The 24335-nt window shown below is 43.2% G+C and overlaps 1 protein-coding gene across 2 annotated transcripts; it reads right to left on the bottom strand.

Annotated features, from left to right (window-relative positions):
• Positions 1-511: 511 nt before the first annotated feature.
• col1a1b (collagen, type I, alpha 1b) lies at positions 512-23440 on the bottom strand. Of its 2 annotated transcripts, XM_014179844.2 has the most exons (49): positions 23139-23440; positions 21272-21466; positions 20540-20565; positions 20084-20119; positions 19297-19392; positions 18548-18619; positions 17452-17496; positions 17035-17088; positions 16643-16696; positions 16206-16259; positions 15891-15944; positions 15565-15618; positions 15402-15446; positions 15082-15135; positions 14753-14797; positions 14575-14628; positions 13822-13920; positions 13504-13548; positions 13214-13312; positions 12855-12908; positions 12405-12512; positions 11729-11782; positions 11237-11335; positions 10945-10998; positions 10596-10694; positions 10335-10388; positions 10086-10139; positions 9843-9896; positions 9666-9719; positions 9365-9409; positions 9085-9183; positions 8623-8838; positions 8355-8408; positions 8156-8209; positions 7911-8018; positions 7289-7342; positions 7084-7137; positions 6743-6904; positions 6278-6385; positions 5945-6106; positions 5550-5657; positions 5105-5158; positions 4880-4987; positions 4594-4647; positions 3605-3712; positions 3067-3358; positions 2652-2842; positions 2200-2442; positions 512-1784 (listed from the first exon to the last, which is right to left on the bottom strand). In XM_014179844.2, exons 1-49 carry the CDS (start codon positions 23218-23220, stop codon positions 1638-1640), a joined length of 4368 nt encoding a protein of 1455 aa, XP_014035319.1. In that variant the 5' UTR covers positions 23221-23440; the 3' UTR covers positions 512-1637. The 2 variants fall into 2 exon arrangements, with proteins under 2 accessions (XP_014035319.1, XP_045566044.1); XM_045710088.1 differs by lacking the exons at positions 7289-7342; positions 7911-8018.
• Between the last annotated feature and the right edge of the window lie 895 nt (positions 23441-24335).

Consider the following 24335-nt stretch of genomic DNA (forward strand, 5'->3'; position numbering starts at 1 on the left):
GCTGACTATGCAGATGGTCATGTATATTATGGTCAACTAATTTATTATTTATTATTGTGTAATTCTTGTGTAGCTGCAAATTCGGAGCACTAGAGATTTAAAAAATTGTTCGTTTATTTCAACCAAAACAACTATGCCTAATAGCACATCACTTTTAATCCAAATTGCTCCTTACCATCCTGCATCTACTGTATGTCCCGCAAGTCACACTCAGGGTTCGATGAGGAGGAATGGATAGCCTATCAAGTCAGTTGTGACAAGGGCTACAGTTAATTCCTTAATATTATGTTTCCCAAGAAAGGGTTCAACATGGGCTTTAAGCCTAGAATATCAGATTTCAGGATTTTAAGGGAAGTTACACTTTAAGCTATTTGGGAGATTATTTCACCAACAGCCAAAAATAACCTATATAAAATATTACATTTGTATAATCAATCAGTCACTGTCACTGGATTGTCGGTTGCTGGTTTGATTTAGGTATGATGTGAAATGAATGGAGAAAACCAAGGTGACATGTCAAACATCGAGTAGACCACTTCACATGCTTTATTCAGTATCCAAATAATTAAAAACATCTTGATTTATTATACATGTACAACATCAGTACAGATTCTCTTTTTTCAAAACCATGGAAGTGTGTCTGCTTCACAGATTTTTTTTGACTCTTTTCTTTTTTTAGAAACTCAATTTTTTTCAACAAACAAAACACAAACGAAAGGATGGGGGGGTCGAGTGGTGCAGTGACAGGGACAATCGGAAGGGTAAGGCACACATAAAGGGTTGACACTTAAACATCAGGTGGGGGCAGGGGAAATGAAATATAACTAAAAACAAAACCACTTGCTTAAATCTGCACCAGACACCATAGCATGAATTATATCCACAGTAAATCATATTCCGGAACTGTTAATTAACCAACACTTCACAAAGAAAACAATTGAACTACATTGACAACAAAGAAGACATCGTGTTGATTTGTTAGCACCAAAGATCCGATGGTTGTTAGCTAATTATGACAGGAAAGGAATTCTCTATCAAATACCAATAACTGGACCTCATGAGTTGATATTATAGCACCTTTGACAGTTGTTTTCTTTCTGATAATACTCCTGTAGCGTAAAATCTGCCCTAGTGTTCATGAAACATTTTGGGTAACATGGACTTCTTCTCTGAGGTAGCCATTAAGGTATTTAAAGTGAAGGTGAACTTTCAGATGTTTTTTTGTCATGAATTTAGAACAAGAAGACACTCAGTTTTTAAGATGTATTTAATACCAGAAAATGGTACATAGCATTTGTTGGTTTCATTGTCCTTCCGCAGTGGTAAAAAAGTCACCTGTATCTCATTGTGTTTCTCCAGGGGAGATTTTACACTTAAAATCATTTTCTTGTGTCCAGTGGAAACAAAATATTCTTTTTTAAGTGTCCTTGATTGTTGTAGGTTTCGGTTGAAGTAGCAGTCCCCTCAAACAAATTATTCAGAATCAAAAACACGCAAACGACGTCTTCGGCAGAGTAGTTTCAAACTCGTGGAACTGTTTGGCAGCCGAATGAGTTTGTAGGTAATGCATAGAAAATAGAATTAGAGATGACGGCTAGGGAAAAAAAAAACAATTTCATGTCCACATTTCTTTTTCTTTATACGAAGCAGACGGGGCCAACTTCGACGCCAAACTCCTGATCAGGTGCACCAACGTCCATAGGAGCGATGTCAATGATGGGCAGGCGAGATGTTTTTGATGTCTTGTAGTCGATGACTGTCTTGCCCCATGTGCCAGTATGTGACTGTGGAATGGAGAGAGAGAGAGAGAGAGAGAGGAGAGAACATGGGTCAGAATCAAAAACAGTCTTGGTAAAAGGGGTTGATCACACGCTAACCTCTACATAACCCCTCTTTTATTTAGTCACTTCATCTATCTTTAGTTCCATAACATGGATTTCACACTGTCTTATCTCAAAATGAAGCCAATGCACCACTACCTCATGTGATAGCAGATGAACAAAACAAAAAAGAGAGAAGAGATATAAAGACAACAGAGTAGAAGAGAGAAGAGCAGAGTAGAAGACAGTAGAAGACAGTTAAATACGAGAGTAAAGAGAGAAGAGAATAGCAGCGAGTGGAAGAGCGCAGAAGGGAGCTGAAAGATAATAGAAGAGAGTAGGGGACAGTAAAAGTAGACAGTAGTAGTAGGCGTCTCACCGTGCAGCCGTCCTCGCTGACGCTGTATGTGAAGCGGCTGTTGCCCTCAGCTCTGATCTCGATCTCGTTGGCTCCCTGGAGCAGCAGGGCCTTCTTCAGGTTGCCCGTGGCCTCGTCCATGTAGGCAATGCTGTTCTTGCAGTGGTACGTGACGTTCTGGGACGCTTCGTTGGACATCAGGCGCATGAAGGTCAGCTGGATGTTGACGTCTTCTGGGTTGGATCCCTCGCTACCATACTGGAACTGGAGAAGGAGAGAGGAGGGGGTTAGTATCATGAAGGTAGTGTTGTAGTGAAGGCAGGACACTAAACCTCAAGTCCAAGTCCAGTATGGGACTCGACTTGGACTTGCAAGACTTCCCTAGCAATCCAGGTTTGAGTGTAAGACCGAGTCATTTCTACCCGAGCTCTGATTGGAGTTCCTGACACCTGGTTACGCTGAATGGTCCATACCTGGAAGCCATTGTCCATAGACTCTGAGAACCAGACGTGCTTCTTCTCCCTGATGTTCTTGCTGGTGTACCAGTTCTTCATGGGGACGGTATCCTGGGATGGATAGACACAGGTCTCTCCGGTTTCCATGTTGCAGTAGACCTGGACAGCATCCAGAGGAGACCCCTGGTTGGGGTCCACCCAGTACTGGCCTGTGGGTTAAAGAAAGATCAGAAGATAAGCCATCAAGGTGCTTAAGGTGAAAATGAAAGTAAAATAAAGTAGTAATAAAGTTTATGTAGGCTGCTAGCTCTTTGATGTTTTGGTTGTGTTTTGAGTATCTTATAAATCCAACCAACCAATCACTGATCACAGCATGCCTAGTCCATGACCAGTGTCTGTCTGGAGGGTGGGCTGGACTGAGCCTGGGACTTACCGCTCTTCCACTCGGGGTGGCACATCCTGATGTCACGGCACATGCGGGCGGGGTTCTTCTGGGATCCCTCGGGGCTGCGGATGTTCTCCACCTTCTGGCTGAGGCTCTTCAGGGTGGTGTCCACCTCCATGTCACGGCCGTTCATCATGTCAGGCTCGTCAGCGCGGTAGTGGTATCCTCCTCCTCCTCGCATGGGGTCAGGTCCCTTCTCCTGGTTGTAGATTGGTGCGACATGGAAGCCGCCGCCAGCGGGACCTGGAGGACCGGGCAGACCAGGAGAACCAGGAGCACCCTGGGTAGGAAAGAAGAGGATAGAAAGGGGTCAAATCTGGCCTCAAAGGCTGTGTGCGCTGTGTGTGCCGTGTGCTGTGTGTGCTGTGCACTGTGTGCTGTGTGTGCTGTGCGCTGTGTGTGCTGTGTGTGCTGTGCGCTGTGTGTGCTGTGTGTGCTGTGCGCTGTGTGCTGTGCGCTCTGTGCTGTGTGCTGTGTGTGCTGTGTGTGCTTGTGGAGGAAAGGAAGAGGTTAGTGTGAGACTTACAGCTGCTCCCATCTCTCCGTTGCGACCACGGGGTCCGGGGGGTCCGATGGGTCCAGGCAGACCGTTCATGCCATCTTTGCCGGCGGAGCCAGAAGAACCGTGGGGTCCCTGTAGGACAGAGACAAAACAACAACTCCTTTAGAAGTCATATCCCTTGAAAAGGAAAAGGCACAACACTCGCTCACCCTTATTTATTTAAACAACTATTTAACAAGTTGACATTTCAGCCTTCATCAGAGGTCCTATTCCTTCCATTCCACCGGCAACATGACTTTAATAAAGGAATAGATAGGAAATCCCTGCGTAATCTGATGTGTGTAATCATGTTGTTATGGTAAAGAACACAACATGACTTTAATAAAGGAATAGATAGGAAATCCCTGCGTAATCTGATGTGTGTAATCATGTTGTTATGGTAAAGAACACAACATGACTTTAATAAAGGAATAGATAGGAAATCCCTGCGTAATCTGATGTGTGTAATCATGTTGTTATGGTAAAGAACACAACATGACTTTAATAAAGGAATAGATAGGAAATCCCTGCGTAATCTGATGTGTGTAATCATGTTGTTATGGTAAAGAACACAACATGACTTTAATAAAGGAATAGATAGGAAATCCCTGCGTAATCTGATGTGTGTAATCATGTTGTTATGGTAAAGAACACAACATGACTTTAATAAAGGAATAGATAGGAAATCCCTGCGTAATCTGATGTGTGTAATCATGTTGTTATGGTAAAGAACACAACATGACTTTAATAAAGGAATAGATAGGAAATCCCTGCGTAATCTGATGTGTGTAATCATGTTGTTATGGTAAAGAACACAACATGACTTTAATAAAGGAATAGATAGGAAATCCCTGCGTAATCTGATGTGTGTAATCATGTTGTTATGGTAAAGAACACAACATGACATATGTATATTATATTATCAGCCTTGATTCATGTTCTATTGATGGGCTTGAAGTGTGTGTCACACTCACTCGGGGTCCAGAAGGTCCGTTAAGTCCAGCAGGTCCAGACTCGCCAGGGGAACCCTAGAACCAGATACATCACATTAATCACACATTAGATCAGCCATGGTAAAGCATAGAGAACAACAGATCTTCAGCCCAGAGACAATGTGCATGCTTCCTTAATGCCTCAAATTAAATAAAAAACAACTTTTAAAATGGCAGTACATAAGCATAAAGAGTAGCACCTTACTTTAACATATGATGCATTATATTAGTCAGGAGTTGTATGATATAATAAGCCTGGTATACTCACAGAAGGTCCAGGAAGACCGGGCATGCCGTTTAAACCTCTGTGTCCCTTGTGGCCTCTCTCTCCACCCTCTCCAGCCTCTCCCTTGTCTCCACGAGCACCAGCAGGTCCCTGCAGAGATAGGCCAAGGGGTCAAACAGGTAATCAACACTGCCAATAAATATCAGACATCCTTACAATGCATTAGGTTAAGGTGTAAGGATGCCAAAATGCTGACAGAAAACTTACAAGACCACCACGACCACCAGCAGGACCGTTAGGGCCAGCGGGACCAGCAGGACCCTGAGAGAGAGAGGGAGAGAGAGATATAAAGAGAGAGAATCAAGGATAATGATAAGTGTGTAAAGAATAACTGCATATAATAAAAAATGATAAATAATACCTGAATGAATGGTGATTCACTAATCTGCTTATATACAGCACATTGATGTATCACAGGGTATGTTCACAGGGTATGTCAGGGTAACATTGATGTATCACAGGGTATGTCAGGGTAACATTGATGTATCACAGGGTATGTATCACAGGGTATGTCAGGGTAACATTGATGTACCACAGGGTATGTCAGGGTAACATTGCGAGCTAGTCCAACAAATGTCCAAAATGAAAAAAAATGTGTAAGGCCTGAAAGTTACTATAGTCGACCCCTAAATTGACGAGAAGAGGTACTTACAGACTCTCCACGGCTACCAGTCTTGCCAGAAGCACCAGAGGGGCCGGGGGCACCGGGAGGTCCGGGAGCACCAGGGGAACCAGCATTACCATTCTCACCACGGTCACCCTGCAATGAACACACACACGGACAAACACCCACACACAGACAAAGAGCCATCAGGGTAATGTCACCAGTGATGGGGACAAGTGTTGGTGGATGAGGTGAGTTTCCTGTTGGTGGATGAGGTGAGTTTCCTCCCTTAAAGCTCTTTGAGCGTCTTGAAAAGCTCTACTTAAAAATGCAGTACGTGTATACATTATAAGAAAAGTAGTCTGTTTATATATATTATCCAGCAGCAATGTTGTTTATAACAGAAGTTCGGTGTAGCAGGTGGTTTGATAGTGGAGGCTTACCTTGGGGCCGGGGGGTCCATCGCGGCCGGAAACACCATCGTGACCAGCGGAACCCTCACGACCAGCTTCACCGGGCGCACCAGACAGGCCAGGGGGTCCCATGGGGCCAGGGGAGCCACGCTCACCGACGGGGCCGCCAGGTCCCTGCTTACCGGGCTCTCCCTGAGAGAGGACAAGGGACAAGTCAAGGGTTAAGTGTCAAGTGTGAAGGCTTTAGGAGTAGAGACAAAGCTAAGACAAAAAGTCATTTTTTTGTGAGATAATACTTTTGATAGAGGTTAAGAGTAATATGGTCAGTGTTTTGGGGGGGTTGTTGTTGATGGGAACACTCACAGCTGGTCCTGGTGTTCCTGCAGTACCGCTGGGTCCCCTTCCTCCGGGGCCCCCCACAATACCACGCTGTCCAGCAATACCTCCGGGTCCGGGGGTTCCTGGGGCTCCCTGGAGAAAAAGATGACAGATTATTCACTGCAGCAGGGAGAACCAGAAAAAGCCTTTATAAAGAGATGAATCAACATGGTTTAAACTTGACTACATACATATGTTACAAATAAAGCAGCATTACAGATTTTCATTTGTATTTTTTGTGTTTCATTGTTGTTGTTTTTTAAACATTCCATCTGGTACATTAAATTGTTTTTATTTAGTTTTGTAATGCTTGAAAATTGCTGGGAAATAAAAAATATATAATAATTGTTGTTTTTGCCCAATATCCCTTCATCCCTTTAGTATTTGATGTGTTGTTCTGTTTACTACTTTGTTTATTGCTGCTGTTGTTGTTTATATATCTTTACTTACCATTGGACCATCGTTACCCTTAGATCCAGAGGGTCCTGAGGGACCTGGAGGTCCGGCGGCTCCAGCCTCACCTGGGCGACCAGCATTACCAGTTTCACCACGTCCACCCCTCTGTCCCTCTTTACCAGCGGGGCCGGGGGGGCCTGCGGATCCGGGGGCTCCCTGAAAACATTTAGGAGATGAGGCGAGTTTGTTCAGAGCAACATTTTTTAAAAGTATAAAAGTATGTGAGTTAAAGATGTTTAACTCAAAAAGCCAAACTTGATATGTTTCAGTGTGCATGAATGGGACTGTTTGATAGATTGTTGAGAAGATGGAGGACCTTGGTTAGGTGAACTTACACTTCCACCAGGAGGACCAACTCTTCCACCAGGACCAGGCATACCGGAAGCACCCTACGGACACACGCACACACAAGAGATAACAGAATAGCTTTCACAAAAAAACACATACTTTACAACTCTTTGTTTTGTATATATTTTGTTCAGTTTAAAGCAATTAAAAGTGTTGTTATGAACGATTTGAGGAGAAGTTTGAGGTTCTTACAGGGGGTCCAGGTGCACCACGAGTTCCTTTAGCACCAGAATTACCAGCGGGCCCCTGAGGACACAAACAACAGGGAGTTAGGCCATAAAAACAATAAATAGGACATAGGATAATAAATATATGCACTGCACATTATGATATTATTTAGGACAGTGTTGTTGTATGTGTCGAACTGCTTTGCTTTATCTTGGCCAGGTCGCAGTTGTAAATGAAAACTTGTTCTCAACTAGCCTACCTGGTTAAATAAAGGTGAAATAAAAGAAAAGAAAAAGAAACACAGGACTGTCACATCACCTTTTCAGTCCTAAGCACCTTCTAATGGTGAGAGACTATTTCTATCGGTCACTGTATTACAGTACGTTACAGGATATATATGTTGTACATGGGTGCCCCGTTAGCTAAAAGTAACTTGTCCTGTATATTTGCAAACTGTTCCTGAATTGGTTGATTCAGGAACAAACAGCAACATGAAAAATGTATATTTCTACCTATCTTGGAAATTTGAATGCATATAAATGATAAGTATGCATCAGTTGGACACATTATAAAATGTTGTAGTTGGGGGGGGAGGGTCTGGAGGGTCAGGAGTTAAAGCTGATTGGACAGCCTCAGACAGCCATACCTGAGGTCCGGGAGCACCAACGGGTCCACCGGGCCCGGGAGCACCAGCCTCACCCTTGGGGCCGTTGTTACCGGCCTCTCCCTTGTTGCCAGGCTGACCATCAGCACCCTGAAGTGGGAAGAGAGAAGTGGAAAGGACTGGTCAAGACTGGTCATTACTGGGTTATGGGATTCCACTGGAAGCAGAACTGTGACCAGCTTCAGAGTGTTCTGGACTGGACCAGATAGGGTGATGATGCTACTCACAGGGGGTCCAGCGAATCCAGCAGGTCCAGGGGCACCATGCTCACCACGCTCACCCTAGAGGATTATGGGTAGAAAACACAGAGGTTGGGAATGAAAAACATATATAGTGTGATAAAGAGAAATGGCGTGCCATCATTCGGGGTATTACACCACCGTCATAAGCAGGTGAAGATGTAGTATGTCATTGGAAGATACTCACAGGGGAACCGCGACCTCCAGTGGGGCCAGGGGGGCCACCGAGACCACCCTCACCCTAAACACAGAGAGAGAGAGAGAGAGAAAGAGGGGGAGAGCGGCAATCAGATGAGAATAAAACTATCTCATATTTGTCTCAATTGAATACTTAATACTTTAAAAAATAATGTTATACATCAAGGCTGTAGATACGCGTTCGTTTTTCAACAAATGATATTACACTGTTTACTGAGTAATCAAACCGTTTCATCCAAACAGCATTTTGCTCTTACCTTTTCTCCATGAGCACCAGTGGGTCCAGGGGGTCCGATGGGTCCAGTCATACCACGCATGCCGTCTTTTCCAGGGCCACCGTCGGCTCCCTTGGGGCCACCATCACCTCGTTCTCCCTTGGCACCAGAGTTGCCACTTGAGCCGCGCTCTCCGGGCATTCCCTGCAGACCTGGAGCTCCCATACCACCAGGGGCACCAGCAGCACCACTCTCACCCTGAACAAATATGGTAGACAGAGACATACATTAAAACTCCTTTCACATTATGGCCAAATAATATATCAACAAAAATGTTACATCCTTAAAAATATTTGTTGCGGTGATAAAATAAATAAGAAAACGACTAATGATATGGTTGTATGGGGCCTAATGTAATTCTCAGTCCTTGGATCAACAGAAGGACCAACTTAATTATTTAATCAATGATGTCATCTGTATCTGTGCTCTCCAGTGTTCTCTTACCCTAGCACCATCGTTACCAGGAGAACCATTGGCTCCACGGGGTCCAGTGGGGCCAGCAGATCCGAGGCCACCACGCTCGCCTGGGAAACCTCTGTCACCCTGAGGATGTGGTGGAGAGGGGAGGAAAAGAGGTGGAGAAGATGGGAGGAGAGGATCAGGGAGAAGATCCGTGAACATCATGTTTAGTAATGGAACAGCTACTGAAGAAGGCAGCTTAGACAGATGGCAGCTTCTGGGGTTTCAGATCCTATCCAGAGCTGCAGTAAGGTACTGTACTTACTCTGGATCCACTGGGGCCGGGACCTCCAACCTCACCGGGCACACCCTGTGGAGCGACAGAGGAGAGGGGATCAGTCAATCAACCAATCAATCAAATGTATTTATAGCCCTTTTTATAGCAACATTTTCCACATAATGACATTTATTGCTTGATAGCGGCTGATTAGACTTCAACAACTGCATTTGGGTAAAAAACTTGCTTTCCAGCAGTATATAAGGTATACTTTTCCAATTTCAATTCAATATGTCATGGAATTACATCTAGAACCTATAGGATCTCTGTGATGGAGGGTACTACTTACCTGCTCACCAGCCTTGCCAGGCTCACCAGTAGCTCCCTGAGTTCCAGGCAGACCCTATAGGGAAGAGGGGAGAAGTGTGGTTGAGATTTCAGGTCAACATGTAACATTACTGTTAGAAAATGTGAATATGGAGACAAGTAATGATTGTGGAGGTTAGGATTGTGATTGGTAACCTACTTGGAATCCATTAGGTCCGGCGGGGCCGCCCTCTCCTTTCTCTCCTTGAGCACCCTGGAACACAAGGGGGGAACTATATCAGTGCGCAGTTTAAGTATGGTGTCTGGGTGGCTCATGAATGAATTCATACAAAGGTGTCTCAACGTGTTAAGAGACAATCCAATATTGAAGGAGACAATGTACTGGAGATGTGTGTGGCTAAATGTACCATTAATTCTAAGAAAAGTATTTGTGAATACTTACAGCAGGCCCTTGGGCTCCAGGAGCACCAGAGTCACCATCTTTACCAGGAGCACCCTAGACAGAAACAAGATGGAGTCTATTACAAACCCAAGAAAACACACAATGGCCTATAGACAAAGAGCCCTATTCTGACTTGATATAAGTTGACTTAACATGGACTTCAGTCCACAATTGGGCCCATATCGCATAAAGGATACAGTATGAATGATTGATCCTATCTGTTTCAGGTATACGTATAGCTTTACTTACAAGACCACCAACAGCTCCAGCTTCACCTCTCTCGCCGGGCTTGCCATTTTCACCCTATACGGAAGAGACAGACAAAATGTACAATACATTTAGATTTTATACAGAGTGTCAGAAAACACACTGAACACCAGCCCTACCATTCATTTAGATTTTTTCAGAACATGAAATAGCATGGTGAAAATAATTCATTAGTAACAACTATTTAGGAAGGAAATTCATGTTCATTTGTTTGTATGTTTGTTAGCTTGTTTGTTTACTCACAGCAGGTCCTTTGGGTCCAGGGAATCCCATGACTCCAGGCTGACCTCTGGCTCCAGAGGAGCCTGGGGGTCCGGAGCGACCATCGTTTCCAGTGACACCCTACAGTACATCAGGAGAAGAGAAGGATCACACAGGTTATGAAAGGGTTTGGTGCCTTCCAGATTGAACAAATGCAATGACTACCACATGATCTGCTATCGTTGCATCATGACTAAGGGACGTGGAGGATAAAACGTGTTAAATCCTCTCGATAATGTCCTCTTGGCAATATAGTATATTATATATCATAGTAATAATATAGTAATTAAGTATGCATTGAGTTTGCAGTGAATAGGTCAGTAGTACTTACAGCAGGGCCAACTTTCCCATCGGGTCCGGGGCTGCCAGGGCTGCCAGTCATACCCTACAGCAGGCAGGGAGAGAAGAAAACACATTAGATGACATTCTACCTGAGAATACAGGTTACAATACTCAAAGACTACAAGTCTGCACAACATCTATGTGAATGATATATCATGTAGTAAACTGTGCTCTTACAGTAAAGTTAAAGGTCACATGGTGAATTGATGGTCATTTATTTGTATTTTTTTACAATGAGAGAAAGAGAGAAATAGAGAGAGATGTGGACAGGTACCACTCACCTTGGATCCGGGCATGCCAGGCTCGCCAGGACGACCAGCCTCACCAGTGGCACCTTGGGCTCCCATTGGTCCATTGGCTCCACGCTCACCAGGGCCACCCTATCACATAGGAAGGTCAATTGGTGATGTCAGCGCCAAGTTTTGATAGGTAAACATTACAGTAAGCTCCAGGACTCAGAGATGAGATAGTGCTACATGAGGGTAACCATAAGGACACATACAGACAGCATAGTTAAGGATCGTGTGCTGAATAAAATGTGTTTCTAGGTTCAATACAATGTTCTGCTACGATGCTTACAGTGCTCCTTCATTTCACGTATGACCAAACATGGTGCTTCACGCTACACACCAGGTCTCATGTTTCTTAGACTATGGCTTTATAGTTGACAGTTTATTAACTATTAAAATCAAATCAAAGTGTATTTGTCGTATACACACTGTACACATATTATTATAGGATTATATCATTATTATATCTGACTATTGACTCACCTTGCCACCGGCAGCTCCATCAGAACCGGGGAAACCACGCATACCAGGCATACCCTGTTGGAAGAAACAGAACCAACATTACACTTGGGCCCATAGCACAGGCACACCATATCACAAAGTCAGGGCTTGACTGACAAACACTGACCCCTGGGAATTCAACGTATTCTACAGTATGCAGATGGTTCTGGGCCTAAGTAGTATAGACTGGTGGCTGAGGCTCTAAGTAGTATAGACTGGTGGCTGAGGCTCTAAGTAGTATAGACTGGTGGCTGAGGCTCTAAGTAGTATAGACTGGTGGCTGAGGCTCTAAGTAGTATAGACTGGTGGCTGAGGCTCTAAGTAGTATAGACTGGTGGCTGAGGCTCTAAGTAGTATAGACTGGTGGCTGAGGCTCTAAGTAGTATAGACTGGTGGCTGAGGCTCTAAGTAGTATAGACTGGTGGCTGAGGCTCTAAGTAGTATAGACTGGTGGCTGAGGCTCTGATGGTTGGTTGATGGTTTTTCATATTCTAAAATAAATAAACATATTTACTGTAAACATATGGAGAAAACAAAACACAAACACTTTAAAATGAATCTCTGTGTAGAGACACATTAGTTATGAGTAGAGGCACTTCAGGGAAGGGTTATCTGACATGGGAGAAAGGGGCTGAGGAGTCAGAGGTGGGGAACGTACACGCTCTCCAGGGGGTCCAACACCACCAGCTCCACCGGGCTCACCACGGGCGCCTCTCTTTCCCTCCTCACCAGAGGGTCCAGGGGGTCCGCCGGGACCAGTGGAACCCTGGTTGGAGAAAGAGGTGGAAAGGACAGAGGGGTCAGACATGAGACCAGACCCATAGTACAGTAAACTCACCAGTCTAACAACACCTTCAGAAGAAACAGGTTATACACCTGGGTTAGACACCTATGGCCCAGACACAGATTGATCATAGTCCTGAACAAAAAGCTACATTCATTGGGATTTTCCAGTGAAGATGCTTGTTGGTCCAGAACTGGGCTTGCTTAATCTGTGTCCCGGATACATCCTCTAAATGTTTTGAGACATGGTAAGCTGCTTGCTAAATACAGTGTGCAAGATTGTGTTTCCATAGGTGATATATCATAGAGTTCATTGCAAACTTACAGGCTCTCCCTTTACACCGGGCTCTCCCTTGGGGCCTTGGGCTCCGTGCTCACCCTGTAAGGGAAAACAAACAAACAAATCACATCAGGTTACACACCACTACTTCCTGGTCAATATTACACATCACAAAATGGAGTGAAGTGCTACAAAAGTTTCATAGTTTTTTTACCCCATAGAGATGCATTAAATTACTGTGTTCTATTGAATTTTGTGTTGTACCAATTTACAAAGCAATACTCGCCATGACTGCTTGATCAAAATAGCACAAGCACATCACCAAATAATGCAGTACAGCGAGTGTATACATTAAATGCTATTTGACCAATTTACAAAATAGTGATCGTAACAGTGGTACTCACATGGTTACCCTTGGGGCCGGGTCCACCACCAGATCCAGGGGGTCCAGCGGGGCCACGAGTTCCTGGGAAACCAGGAGCACCAGAGATACCAGCAGCACCCTTTGGGACAGACAAGAGGAGACAAACGTTAGTGTACCAGTACCAGTATGGACATACTATACCGTTAGTCGTTTTGCATAAAAGCGTACATTATAATTTCTATATGAAGTATTACCAGTATTCATTTGAACATAATCTATCATAGATCATTTGAACAATCAGTTTGATGTATCCACATGGCTCATACTTACAGTGGAACCCTTGCCTCCTGCTTGGCCATCACTTCCAGGGGCACCCTGTTTGGTTACAGGAGAAGAGAGGAAAAGAGAGGAAGAGAGAGGGGAAGAGGGAGGGACATTATATTACAGTAAACATCAGGGGTCTGAGGTTAGATGGTGCACTATGAGGGCAACCATAAGAAAATACACACATACATACATATATATATATATATATATATGGATAAGGATTTACAGTATGTAAGACAAGGACATATAAGCATTTGCAACCAAGAGAAATAATCATATAAGCATATCAGGGCAAGCATATGCATGCACAACAGTACTCACAGAGGGTCCAGCAGCACCAGCGGGTCCGGGGTTACCGGGCTCTCCACGAGATCCTTGGGGTCCGTCTGAGCCACGTCCTCCTTGAGGACCAGTCTCTCCCTAAGGGGGGCAGCAGAGAGGGAATTAGGAGGGCGTATGGATACTGGATATTTAGTCTTTGTGACTGATGTTACCGTTGTGTGTGTGTAGGGGGACGGAGAGGGGGGGTTGTCTGTGTGTGTGTGTGCGCGGGTGTGTATGTGTGGGTGGGTGGGTGGGTGGGTGGGTGGGTGGGTGGGTGGGTGTGTGTGTGCGGGTGTGTATGTGTGGGTGGGTGGGTGTGTGTGTGCATAGGAATGTAGGAAGATAATTAATCATGTTATTTTTATATCTTTCATATTCTGAACCACTTCATCTTCTCCCTCCTCTCATTGTTTCCTCTCTAATAGAGCTCTGTACTGTAGTCTACAGTAAGGGAACAGTAGAGAGGTGTACCACGAGGTGTACATATGCCATCTGGTGGCCACTGCCTATATCAGATCAGGTTCTCAATCTGGGTTCCAATTCTCTACCCTTCTGCCCTAAGAGTGTACTTGTTCACTTTAAATCATGGATTTGAGAGGAAAAGCCTGGTGTAAGAAATATGGGTGAAACTGCCTCTATCCAGTGCTTTCAAAATGCATGGTGACGATTGTACAATTGGCACACTTTGGGAGAATTGGGACGCAACAAGAGGATTAGGGTTAGCGAGGTGGGGTGGGGGGTATGACATACTTTAGCTCCAGCACCTCCGGGGAATCCAGGGGCACCAGATGGGCCAGTGGGTCCCTGGAAAGATCAAATAAACACTTGTTAAATTCACATAGTCAGGAGAAACACATGACACTGAATGGTGTACTCTGAATTGCTTTGACAGGTTGACAGGTTAGTCACCAGTAATAAAGATACTTACATTGGATCCAGCAGGACCAGAGTTACCATCGTTACCACGAGCACCCTAGAAGAAGATGCGGGGGATATTATTATCAATTCTATTTATTTCTGGTTCTGATAAGAACAATTTATGAAAGCATATTGGCCAGGGGAACAAGTGTAAGCATACTGCACATTAAAGACAGGAGTTGATATTTAGGGGTATTGCAGCATTACATCAACATGACATCAAGTCTCAGACTTTTCTGTGTCATTGGAGATGGTGTCTAAGGTTTTTCTGCGATTCATGTTGTGATCAATCAATCTATCAATCAAAATGAAGTGAAGGCAGTGCAGTGTGGTACTTACAGAAGAGCCAGCGGGTCCAGGGCGGCCTCTCTCACCAGGAAGACCACGTGCACCCTGGGTAGATGGGAGGGGTGAAGCAGAGGGAGTTCAGTAATGCTAGATAGTACAGTAATGACTAAACAATGTCAGCGGCTGGCTACTTTCACTGGGCCATAACGTTTCGTTTAAAAAACGGACATTATTTAGTCTTTGCTACTCCTGGAAAGCAGGTTGATATCTTTAAAGTTTCTGAGAGTTAATGGGCTCTGATGTGTTTATTGAGACGAGAGCTTTACTTAAATGAAATCAAAGTGTATTTGTCATATGAACGGGATACTCACCATAGCACCGGAGTTGCCATTGGATCCAGGGGCACCGCCCTCTCCCTGTGGTCAGAGGGACAGAGAGAAAAATAGGAAGAAAACACCGGGGAACAGATGAGTTCTCCGCAACAGGTAATGATAGGCTCACATGGTGATAGATATCATTAGATAGACTTCTAACCTTAGGGCCAGCTGGGCCACCGTCTCCCTTGGCGCCATCCATACCGTTGAAACCCTGGGGAGGAAATCAAAGAGCATTTGTTAGGTCAGGTGTTGTTCTGTATGGTTAGGAGTGTAATGTAGGAAAGTTGTAGTGTCATGGCCATCATATCATCATGGGAGTAGAGTGAAGTTGCCCCTAGTAGCTGTTCTTGGGTCAGTTATTAATTTCCCCTACTAATGGTTAGGGAAAGGATTTGGGGAGGGAAAGCTGATCCTAGATCTGTACCCAGGGGAGACTTCACCCTGGAGAATCCTCATGTCCCTCCTCCTCCTTATGTTACTCACTCTGTGTCCCTTGATGCCGGGGAGGCCAGGAGTTCCGGGGGTTCCACGACCACCCTGTAGGATAGGAGAAGAAGAAATGTTGTGGACTCGTCTTCATAAGAGACATAAAGAAAATAGTGTTGCCTTTTCAATGTTGAAACTAAAATGTCTTTGTATTAGTGGTTATTTACTTTTACGGTAGTCTATTAGAATGGTTCTCATCAAAAACACATTGGTCAAAGGAAAGCTGCCCTGTAGGTCCTTTACTGATATGAACCAAGTCTGTTTTGACAGGAGCATCTGACCCTTGACCTATAGGGTTAGAGGGCTACTCACCTGAGGTCCAGCGGAGCCACGCTCACCGGGGCGACCAGACCTGCCAGGCTCACCCTGTGGAGTAGAGAGGAGGGATGGAGACAGAGGTTAATGGAGAGACACAGAGACAGAGAGGTCCTCTCACTGTGAATAATTCTGCCGCTAATACAAACAGTGATAATAATGTGGCATAAAAAAACTGTATAAAAAAATGGATGATACAATTACTATGAAATGTATTATATATATTATTAAAATGTATGTAATGATAACATGTCAATACAATATACATTGGGGGGAAATATTGTGGTGTAAGTTGCAAAGGGGTAAGACTAGACAAGTCTATGTTGAGTTCTGTGTTGACTGTGTTTACAAATGAACATGTTTTTCGAGCTACAGATCTGACAAATGGAATGAAATAGAATGAAAATTGAGATCGTGCAAAAAATATAACGTACATTGTCTCCGTTCTTGCCATGGGGGCCCATTGCACCACGTTCACCCATGGGACCCTACAAGGAACAAACAAAGATGAGTGGATGTGTGTGTGTGTCCTTTCAAAATGGATGATTTTGTGTGTCGATGTTGGTTCGCAAAGGTTGCTAGTGCATGAGTATAGTTACTATGACTGCTGTACATCACAAATGTCAGGGCTCAGTGAAATATAAAGTAAACACAATTGGATGAAGTGTGTGTGTGTCTGTGTGCGTGTTTGTGGGAGGGGGGTCTTTTTGGGGGTATGGTGGGGTTGCTACTACAACTGTTGGTCATGGTCAGGAAGTGGTGCTTTCAGAATGTGTTGTCAGTTGATATTTAAATCAACAGGAAGTTCTCGTTTTTGTATACTCACAGAACTGCCAGGCTCACCGGGCTCGCCAGGGGGACCATGGTGACCGGGGGGACCCTGGTGGAGGACAGGAACACAGATCCGAGCATGTGACACGGGTTATATACACTATTGTAATAAGAAATACGGCCTGGTTTTCCTGGCCTAAAAAACATGCTCAGGATCAAGGTTAATCTGTCTGGGAAACCGGCCCTATAAGAAGTATTGTTATAAGATATATATTACTTAAGACAAATATAAATATACTACACTGTATACTGTATAAATGTATGTACAACAAATGTTATAACTGGAATGATTTTCACACCTGGTATAATAAAAAGCGATTCAAATAAATGTTTCATTATTTGTCTTATAAAACATGAGATGAGTGAGGTTGTTGTTGTTGAAAATGAAAAGAAATAATGAAAGGATACTTACAGTGTTGCCTGGTGGTCCAGCGAGACCACGGGGCCCCATAGGGCCCTGATGGAAAACACAACAACCAATTAGTCAATTAATAAATGACACCATTGGAAACAGTACTTTACCTCCCTTGATTGAGATAAAGTGAATATGTGAGGTATTGTAACCTAAAGCATAAAATACATAGCTGATCATTGTGAGCAATCACTACCAGAGGACTACTGCAAACCTGAAAGCGTTGTACTGTACTGTACTGTACAGCTTAGTGTAAACTACACTGCATAGGCAAATCATCACCTAACCATGACAGGATCCATGATCTTCAAAACAGCAATACCATGCAGCTAGAGTTGATGTGTGCGCCCCCGCGGAAATCTATTCTGTACAATAAAGAAATCGAAAGGTGAGACTCCCACGAGCATGTACATGTTGGTTGTTTTGCTCCACGACACCCACAAGCTTCACAGCACTTTGGTACAGCTGATGTGTCAACTTCTGTCTGTAGCATCCCAATGGTTTTGCATATAGTTCAACTAGTAATTCAACTACATTTGTAGTAGCTTGGTGGTTGTTGAATTCAACTCAAATATTGGTAGTGTTCAGACCTGGCTAATTCTCACTTGAATCAACCTTTTTTGTGTCTACTAGGCTAAATTACACATTCTGTTAACATCTGACTCCAGAGTGATCTGTTCTTGCAATTTGTAGTCTATGACATTTCAGATTTAGAGATTATATTTTTTCACAAAGTAGTTTGGATGTAGTGAACTACTTTTTCAAAGTAACTATAGAACTATATATTTTATAAGGGTATCTATCGTGTAGTGTAACTTCTTCCATTGTGAAGTAATTGGTAGCTTAAACTATATAGCTTAAACACTGCTCTGAAGACTGCTTTTGTAGAGGTTTGGTATAGACCACATACATATTGGTTGTGCATTTCTGAATCCAGACAAGAGAAATGTTGTCATCTAGTATGCATTGCATACAGTTCACAATAGTGCTTGATACTGCCTGAGACCAGACATCTTAGCTCAATTTAGCCTGGAAATGTGGCTCTACTTTGATCACTAAAACAGCACAGAGGAAGACAAGATGAGGACATTCATACCATCGGTCCCATTTGGGCCTGGCCACCACCGGATTTCTGGTCATAACCATGGTGCATCTGAGGAGAGAAGCTCTGCAGGAAAGGAAATAAATAATCAATTGTTTTCTATTTTTGGGGGATTTGGGATGTTTCTTAAGCATACAACATAGAGGTGACAAAACGGCTGGTTACAACTGTTCATAACTGGTTACAACAGTTTATAAAATTGTCTGTAACTCAGTCGTATGTTGAGTCCCAAATGGCACCCTATTCCCTATATTGTGCACTACTTTTGACCAGCGCCCTATTGACCTGGTCAAATGTAGTGCATTATATAGGGAATAGGGTGCCATTTCGGATGCAGCCTTAGTCAGAGGGGGAAATAACAGCTTGATACATGAAACAATGAATCATACAATGTGGCTAGTCACTACTATCATCACCATCAAGAAGGAGGAATAGTCTCCCTCTACTACCAACTGTCTCAACAATCATAACAGTTTATTGTGTTCCTCTGTATTCTGTCTCTAGTCTAACTCCTCTCCTCCACAAACCAGATTTAGGGACTAGGGAGCTGTCCACACACCGCTGGTGCTGAAAGGAGCAGGGAGATACACTCACTACTCTCTAACTTAGATATCTATTAATATTTCCTCTCAGGCATACCAAAAACCATGGATACGGATAACTCTGGTACTAGACTGGTAGTGACTGGTAAATATCCACAGGAAATAGCCTTTGGAAATGATTTTGTCATGGCGGTAACTTACTCCGCCGCCAAGGCCAGGAGGTCCAGGAGGGCCTGGGGGGCCGGGCAGGCCAGGCTGGCCATCCACGCCATCGTTACCTGGAACACCCTCAGGACCCTGGAGAGATGGACAGACAGACAGATACACAGGTTCTTAGTAACAAAGACAGAGAGATGGATCAGCATGCCATGAAAACAGCTCTGGCCCTGCTGCTTTCCCCACACAAAAAAAATCTCTAATGATTGAATTTGGGGCTCCATGTGCTAGAAAGCTACATCTGGATTTTACCACCCACAGGAGCACTTGACCTGTGATGCAAAGGTCAAAGTTCCGCCAAAGGTTGATAGGTCAATAGGTCAAATCCTTGAAAAATACATACCAGTCTCTAGAAACTAATTTCAATCATTACTTTGAAAGATTGGTATAAGTTAAGTAGTTAAAATGACATAGTATTAACTATACTGCAAAATAGTTTTTCTGTGCTGAGGTACTTAAATCTGTACTGAACAGAAACAGCAGATAAGTCAAAGCCTTTGCCTAAACTCCAGCTCCTCCCCTTCCGAAATACCCACCTGTGTTTACAATCTTTTACAATTCAAATCTCAGCCTCAACCTTAAGCACCACTTCCACAAAGCCATGCTTCTTCAAAAGAATCAGTGACACTAATGCACTGTGGTTGTATGTATGTATGTATGTATGTATGTATGTATGTATGTATGTATGTATGTATGTATGTATGTATGTATGTATGTATGTATGTATGTATGATTTCATTTTATTTCTGAAAACAAACAGTTCAAAACTTACATCATCACCCTTGGGGCCATCGCCTCCCTGTGGTCCCTGTGGATGTACAACAAGAGGAAGAGAATCAGGTGTGCTGCAGTGCTCGTTTCACTGCACTTCAATGAGAGTGGTGTAGGCCTACTGAGCTATGAACTACTAGAGTCAGGACACATGTAGAGTAGGCCTAGCATAAATGAAGGCATTGAACCTTTGGTGGAGGGTTAAATGGTAGGCCTACAGCACAGTTGAATGGTATCACAGTTTGAATAAATATGAACCATAATGAACATATGGGCTTATTTATGAGGCCTGTAAGAAGGCCAGAGTTCAATCATTATTCAATAATGTTAATACATTGACAATATGATTTTTCACTGACATAGTAACACAATAATACATGTGTTACAACACATATAAAACATGACATAATAACATAATTAACACAATCAATATTAGTTGTAAAATGTGCATAAATACCTTTGGCACAGTTGGTACCTGGGGATCTATGAAATCAATTAAGAGGAAAAGATAATATTATTATTACCCATTAGAAACTCATATCACACATGAACTTAGTAGTAAAAACCATATCCTGTAAAACAATGATTCTCAATGTACAATAATACTGTGTTGACAATTATTGTATGGCTGGATCCCATATAGCAGAGTGTGAAGGGATTACAGGCCTAATGCTGATTAGGCCTATATACCTGCCTTGGGGCGGCAGGTAGCCTAGTGGTAAGAGTGTTGGGCCAGTAACTGAAAGGTTGCTGGATCAAATCCCAGAGCAAAATCTGTCATTCTGCCCCTGAACAAGGCAGTTAACCCACTGTTAACCCACTAGGCTGTCATTGTAAATAAGAATTTGTTCTTAACTGACTTGCCTAGTGAAGATAAAATGTGTGTGTAAAATTAATCTGCACATCCACATCTCCAGCATTGAACAGGGTTAATCCATTCATAAAGAAGGTGTGGGGGAAAGAAAAGCAATAGTAATATCCAATGTGATTTTTTTTGCTGCTTATCCTCAATGAGGTATCCACAGTCCATTCTAAGTAATGGCCAGCGTGTAAGGCTGTGTAAGGCCCGCCCGGTTTCCTTTGTCCCCCTCTGTCTATAACTGGAAACGTTGCAGCCTACTGGTGCCACTGGGGGCGCCAGAACGCTACCAAAAGGCACAGGTGTAAGTGGTCATCAAAGGTAGGCTACCCTCGCTATCAGGGCAGATAGGACAGCATTCGCCGTCGGGGATGATAGGGTCGGCGCAGTCGGTTGTGTCCTCGCAAATCACTTCGTCGCACATAACGGTTCCGCTGTCGCAGACGCAGATCTGGCAGGGTTCTGGTTTCCATACATCCTTATCGTTGTACTGTTGGCCGTCCAACGAGCAGCTGCCGAATCCGCCTGCGAAGATGGAGAGTTTTGGAGACGAAAGGTAAGTCACATGGCAATTGAATAGACCTATCAGAAGTGAGCATTTCAAAAGCAAACTATTTCTCCAATTATACTGTCTGAATGTCTGATAAAAAAAAGGATACATTATTTAAACAGAATAAACTGTTTAAGCAAACCAGTCATGGCTGTGAAACTCGAGTCCTGCCACAGGTAGTCATAATGTAGGATCCTAGGAGGCCACTCTCAATGAATGACATAGGCATACGATTAGCAAGGCCTATACCTACCAACATCCCAGACTCATGGCCCAACTAGAGAATATTTGAGATATTTCATAGATTTAGAGAATTCTTAAGAGAAAGTAGCCTACAGAGACAGGGTTCTCCCTTCATTGTTTTCCGAACTATAGACATAAATTATCTAAATGTCCTATTGTGTTGCGCTGGTTGTTGCCTTTGCAGTAGACCAGTATTGGCCAAAGGCCATTGGGGATGTCTAATGGGAGTTGTAACGTGGTAGGTGAAAATGGGGGAGCCGCCCCTGCAAAACATAAAAAAGTTTCCAAATGACATGAAATTCTTCATGGCATGCATAATGTTTAATGACATTTACCCAGGCCTATGTTTGAACTTTGAACTACAAGCGAAAGAATATGAAGTAGGCCTAGGCCTGTAGCCAACGTCAGGCTGTATATCCTGCAAGTAGCCAATCAAGGCACACTGGAAAAGGTTCGTGTGGTGATTTGGGCAGTCGGCCCAGGCTTGTTTTGTCATTCTGGTGATGAGGCCAACATTTCCACTATCTGCCACAGAGCTGCGCTCCAAGCCTGTACAATGGTATTATAATCCACCGAGCCACACCCCCCTAGCTATACCCACCCAATCTGATAAATTGATGTCTAGACAATTCCTGAAGACGTCATAGTACAACTATTTTCATTTAATTAGCCTCCCTGGCTTAAAGTTATTATAAATCAAGCAATGGAAAGTTCTTATTGCAGATGCCATGAAGTGTATTAAATAGGCTCCACATTTCCATGTATACTAGTAGGCTAATGGGGAATAAGGCTTTCCTATCGCCTAATCTTTCAGGAGCTAGTTCCAGTCCAGGCACAATTCGTTGTTGCCATTGTACATAATATCATTAATGAATTTGGGTGATAGGCGTCAATGACAATAATATTTTGTTCTGAGCTTTTTTTCTGAAAAACATTTCCCTATTTCTTATTTGTATTTAACATTAGTAATATAATTGTTTCAAGTGGTTTGTATATTTGTATTTTATTCCAATTCCATTTTAACATCATGTCATCATTGCGCATCCAAGCTTTTGCAACAGCTAGAATTTTCCTTGCCGGAGGACATGAAATAGCGCGTGAAAAGCGAGCGCAGGGGCTCACTGAACATGCTCACTGAACATGTGTCTGCACGCCAGGGAACGGAGCAGCCATGGAAGCAAAAAAATATACAATCCTTGTTCAATGCATCGAGCTTCGGAGCTCCAAAAGCAATGATATAACCCCTTTGATGATGTTTGCTGACAATTTAACGTCAGGTGTCCCACAGGGTAGGTAAGCGTCATTTACATCATCCCAAACATAATAGAAAGGTCCCTTTACGCGCTATCCATTGTTCTTGCGAGCGTCCCTGTGTCCCATAATCTCATATAAAGTGATACTTACTATCGTCCTCTCCTTGACCTCTTGCCAATAGCACTGCTGCGCTTAGCAACAGCGCTAACCGAATATCCACAAAGCTGAACATGTCTAAATATTAGACATGTAGACTCTTTGAGGCAAGGGGAATCCTGTTTTAACTCCTCAGACTCCAACCATAAAAAGTAGGGTCCGGTACTTTGTTACTCCAATCCAGACCCTGACAGAACCTCCCTACTGCCTAAACAAATGAGTAAACTGGGTTTTTATATGCCAAACTTTTGGGGAGGTCCTGGGCGCAGAAGATAACTTGTACAAGTGAAAGGAGTCCCTCCTTCACAAGGGGGGAGGAGGGTGTCAAACAAGTTCACATTTTGGTTAAAACGTGGACATTCAAACACCGGTGCGCTTTTTTTCCTTTTTCATCTTCAAACGGTTACCCGTCCCTGTGGATGTTCTTTGCACGAACCACTTTTGTTCAACTTGAGGCAAGGTGTTTGATCAACACTTTGGAATATGTTTTCTCTTAGCCAAAACAGAAGGCGACATTCCCTGCTGTATATCTGCAGTGTTGGGGAAGTTACTCTGCAAATATACTTTACCAAGCTAACAATTACTTTACACTGGAAGAAGTTCAGCTAAACTTAAGCTAACCTTAATGGATAAAATATAGTTTACTTAACTAAAGTTAGTTTGGAAAAGTAGTTCACTACATCTAAACTACTTTGTGATATATTATCATATCTACATCTGAAATGTCATAGACTACCAATTGCAAGAACAGATCACTCTGGAGTCAGATGTTAACAGAATGTGTAATTTAGCCTAGTAGACACAAAAAAGGTTGTTTCAAGTGAGAATTAGGCAGGTCTGATGTTGAAAATGAAAGGACATTATTGCCTTATTCACCCATATTTTATTTTACAAAAAAAGTAGTGTGTAGTTCCAGTTGTTATCTACACTGCTACATATATAAAAAATTAACTAACTACTGAAAACCTTACCTAGATTTGAATTTAGTTCAACTACCACCAAGCTACTACAAAATGTAGTTAAATTACTAGTTGAACTACATATAGTTCACTACTCCCCAACACTGTATATCTGATAAATGCAATTAAGTGTTTTATTGTTTCAATTGTGTTGTAGCCTTAGGACTTTTATTTTATGTGGTATAACAGCTGGGTTTGTGTTGCGAATCTTGAGATGTTGTTGGATGGGGAT

Source organism: Salmo salar, chromosome ssa28 (assembly GCF_905237065.1).
Source record: "Salmo salar chromosome ssa28, Ssal_v3.1, whole genome shotgun sequence".
Lineage (NCBI taxonomy): Eukaryota > Metazoa > Chordata > Actinopteri > Salmoniformes > Salmonidae > Salmo > Salmo salar.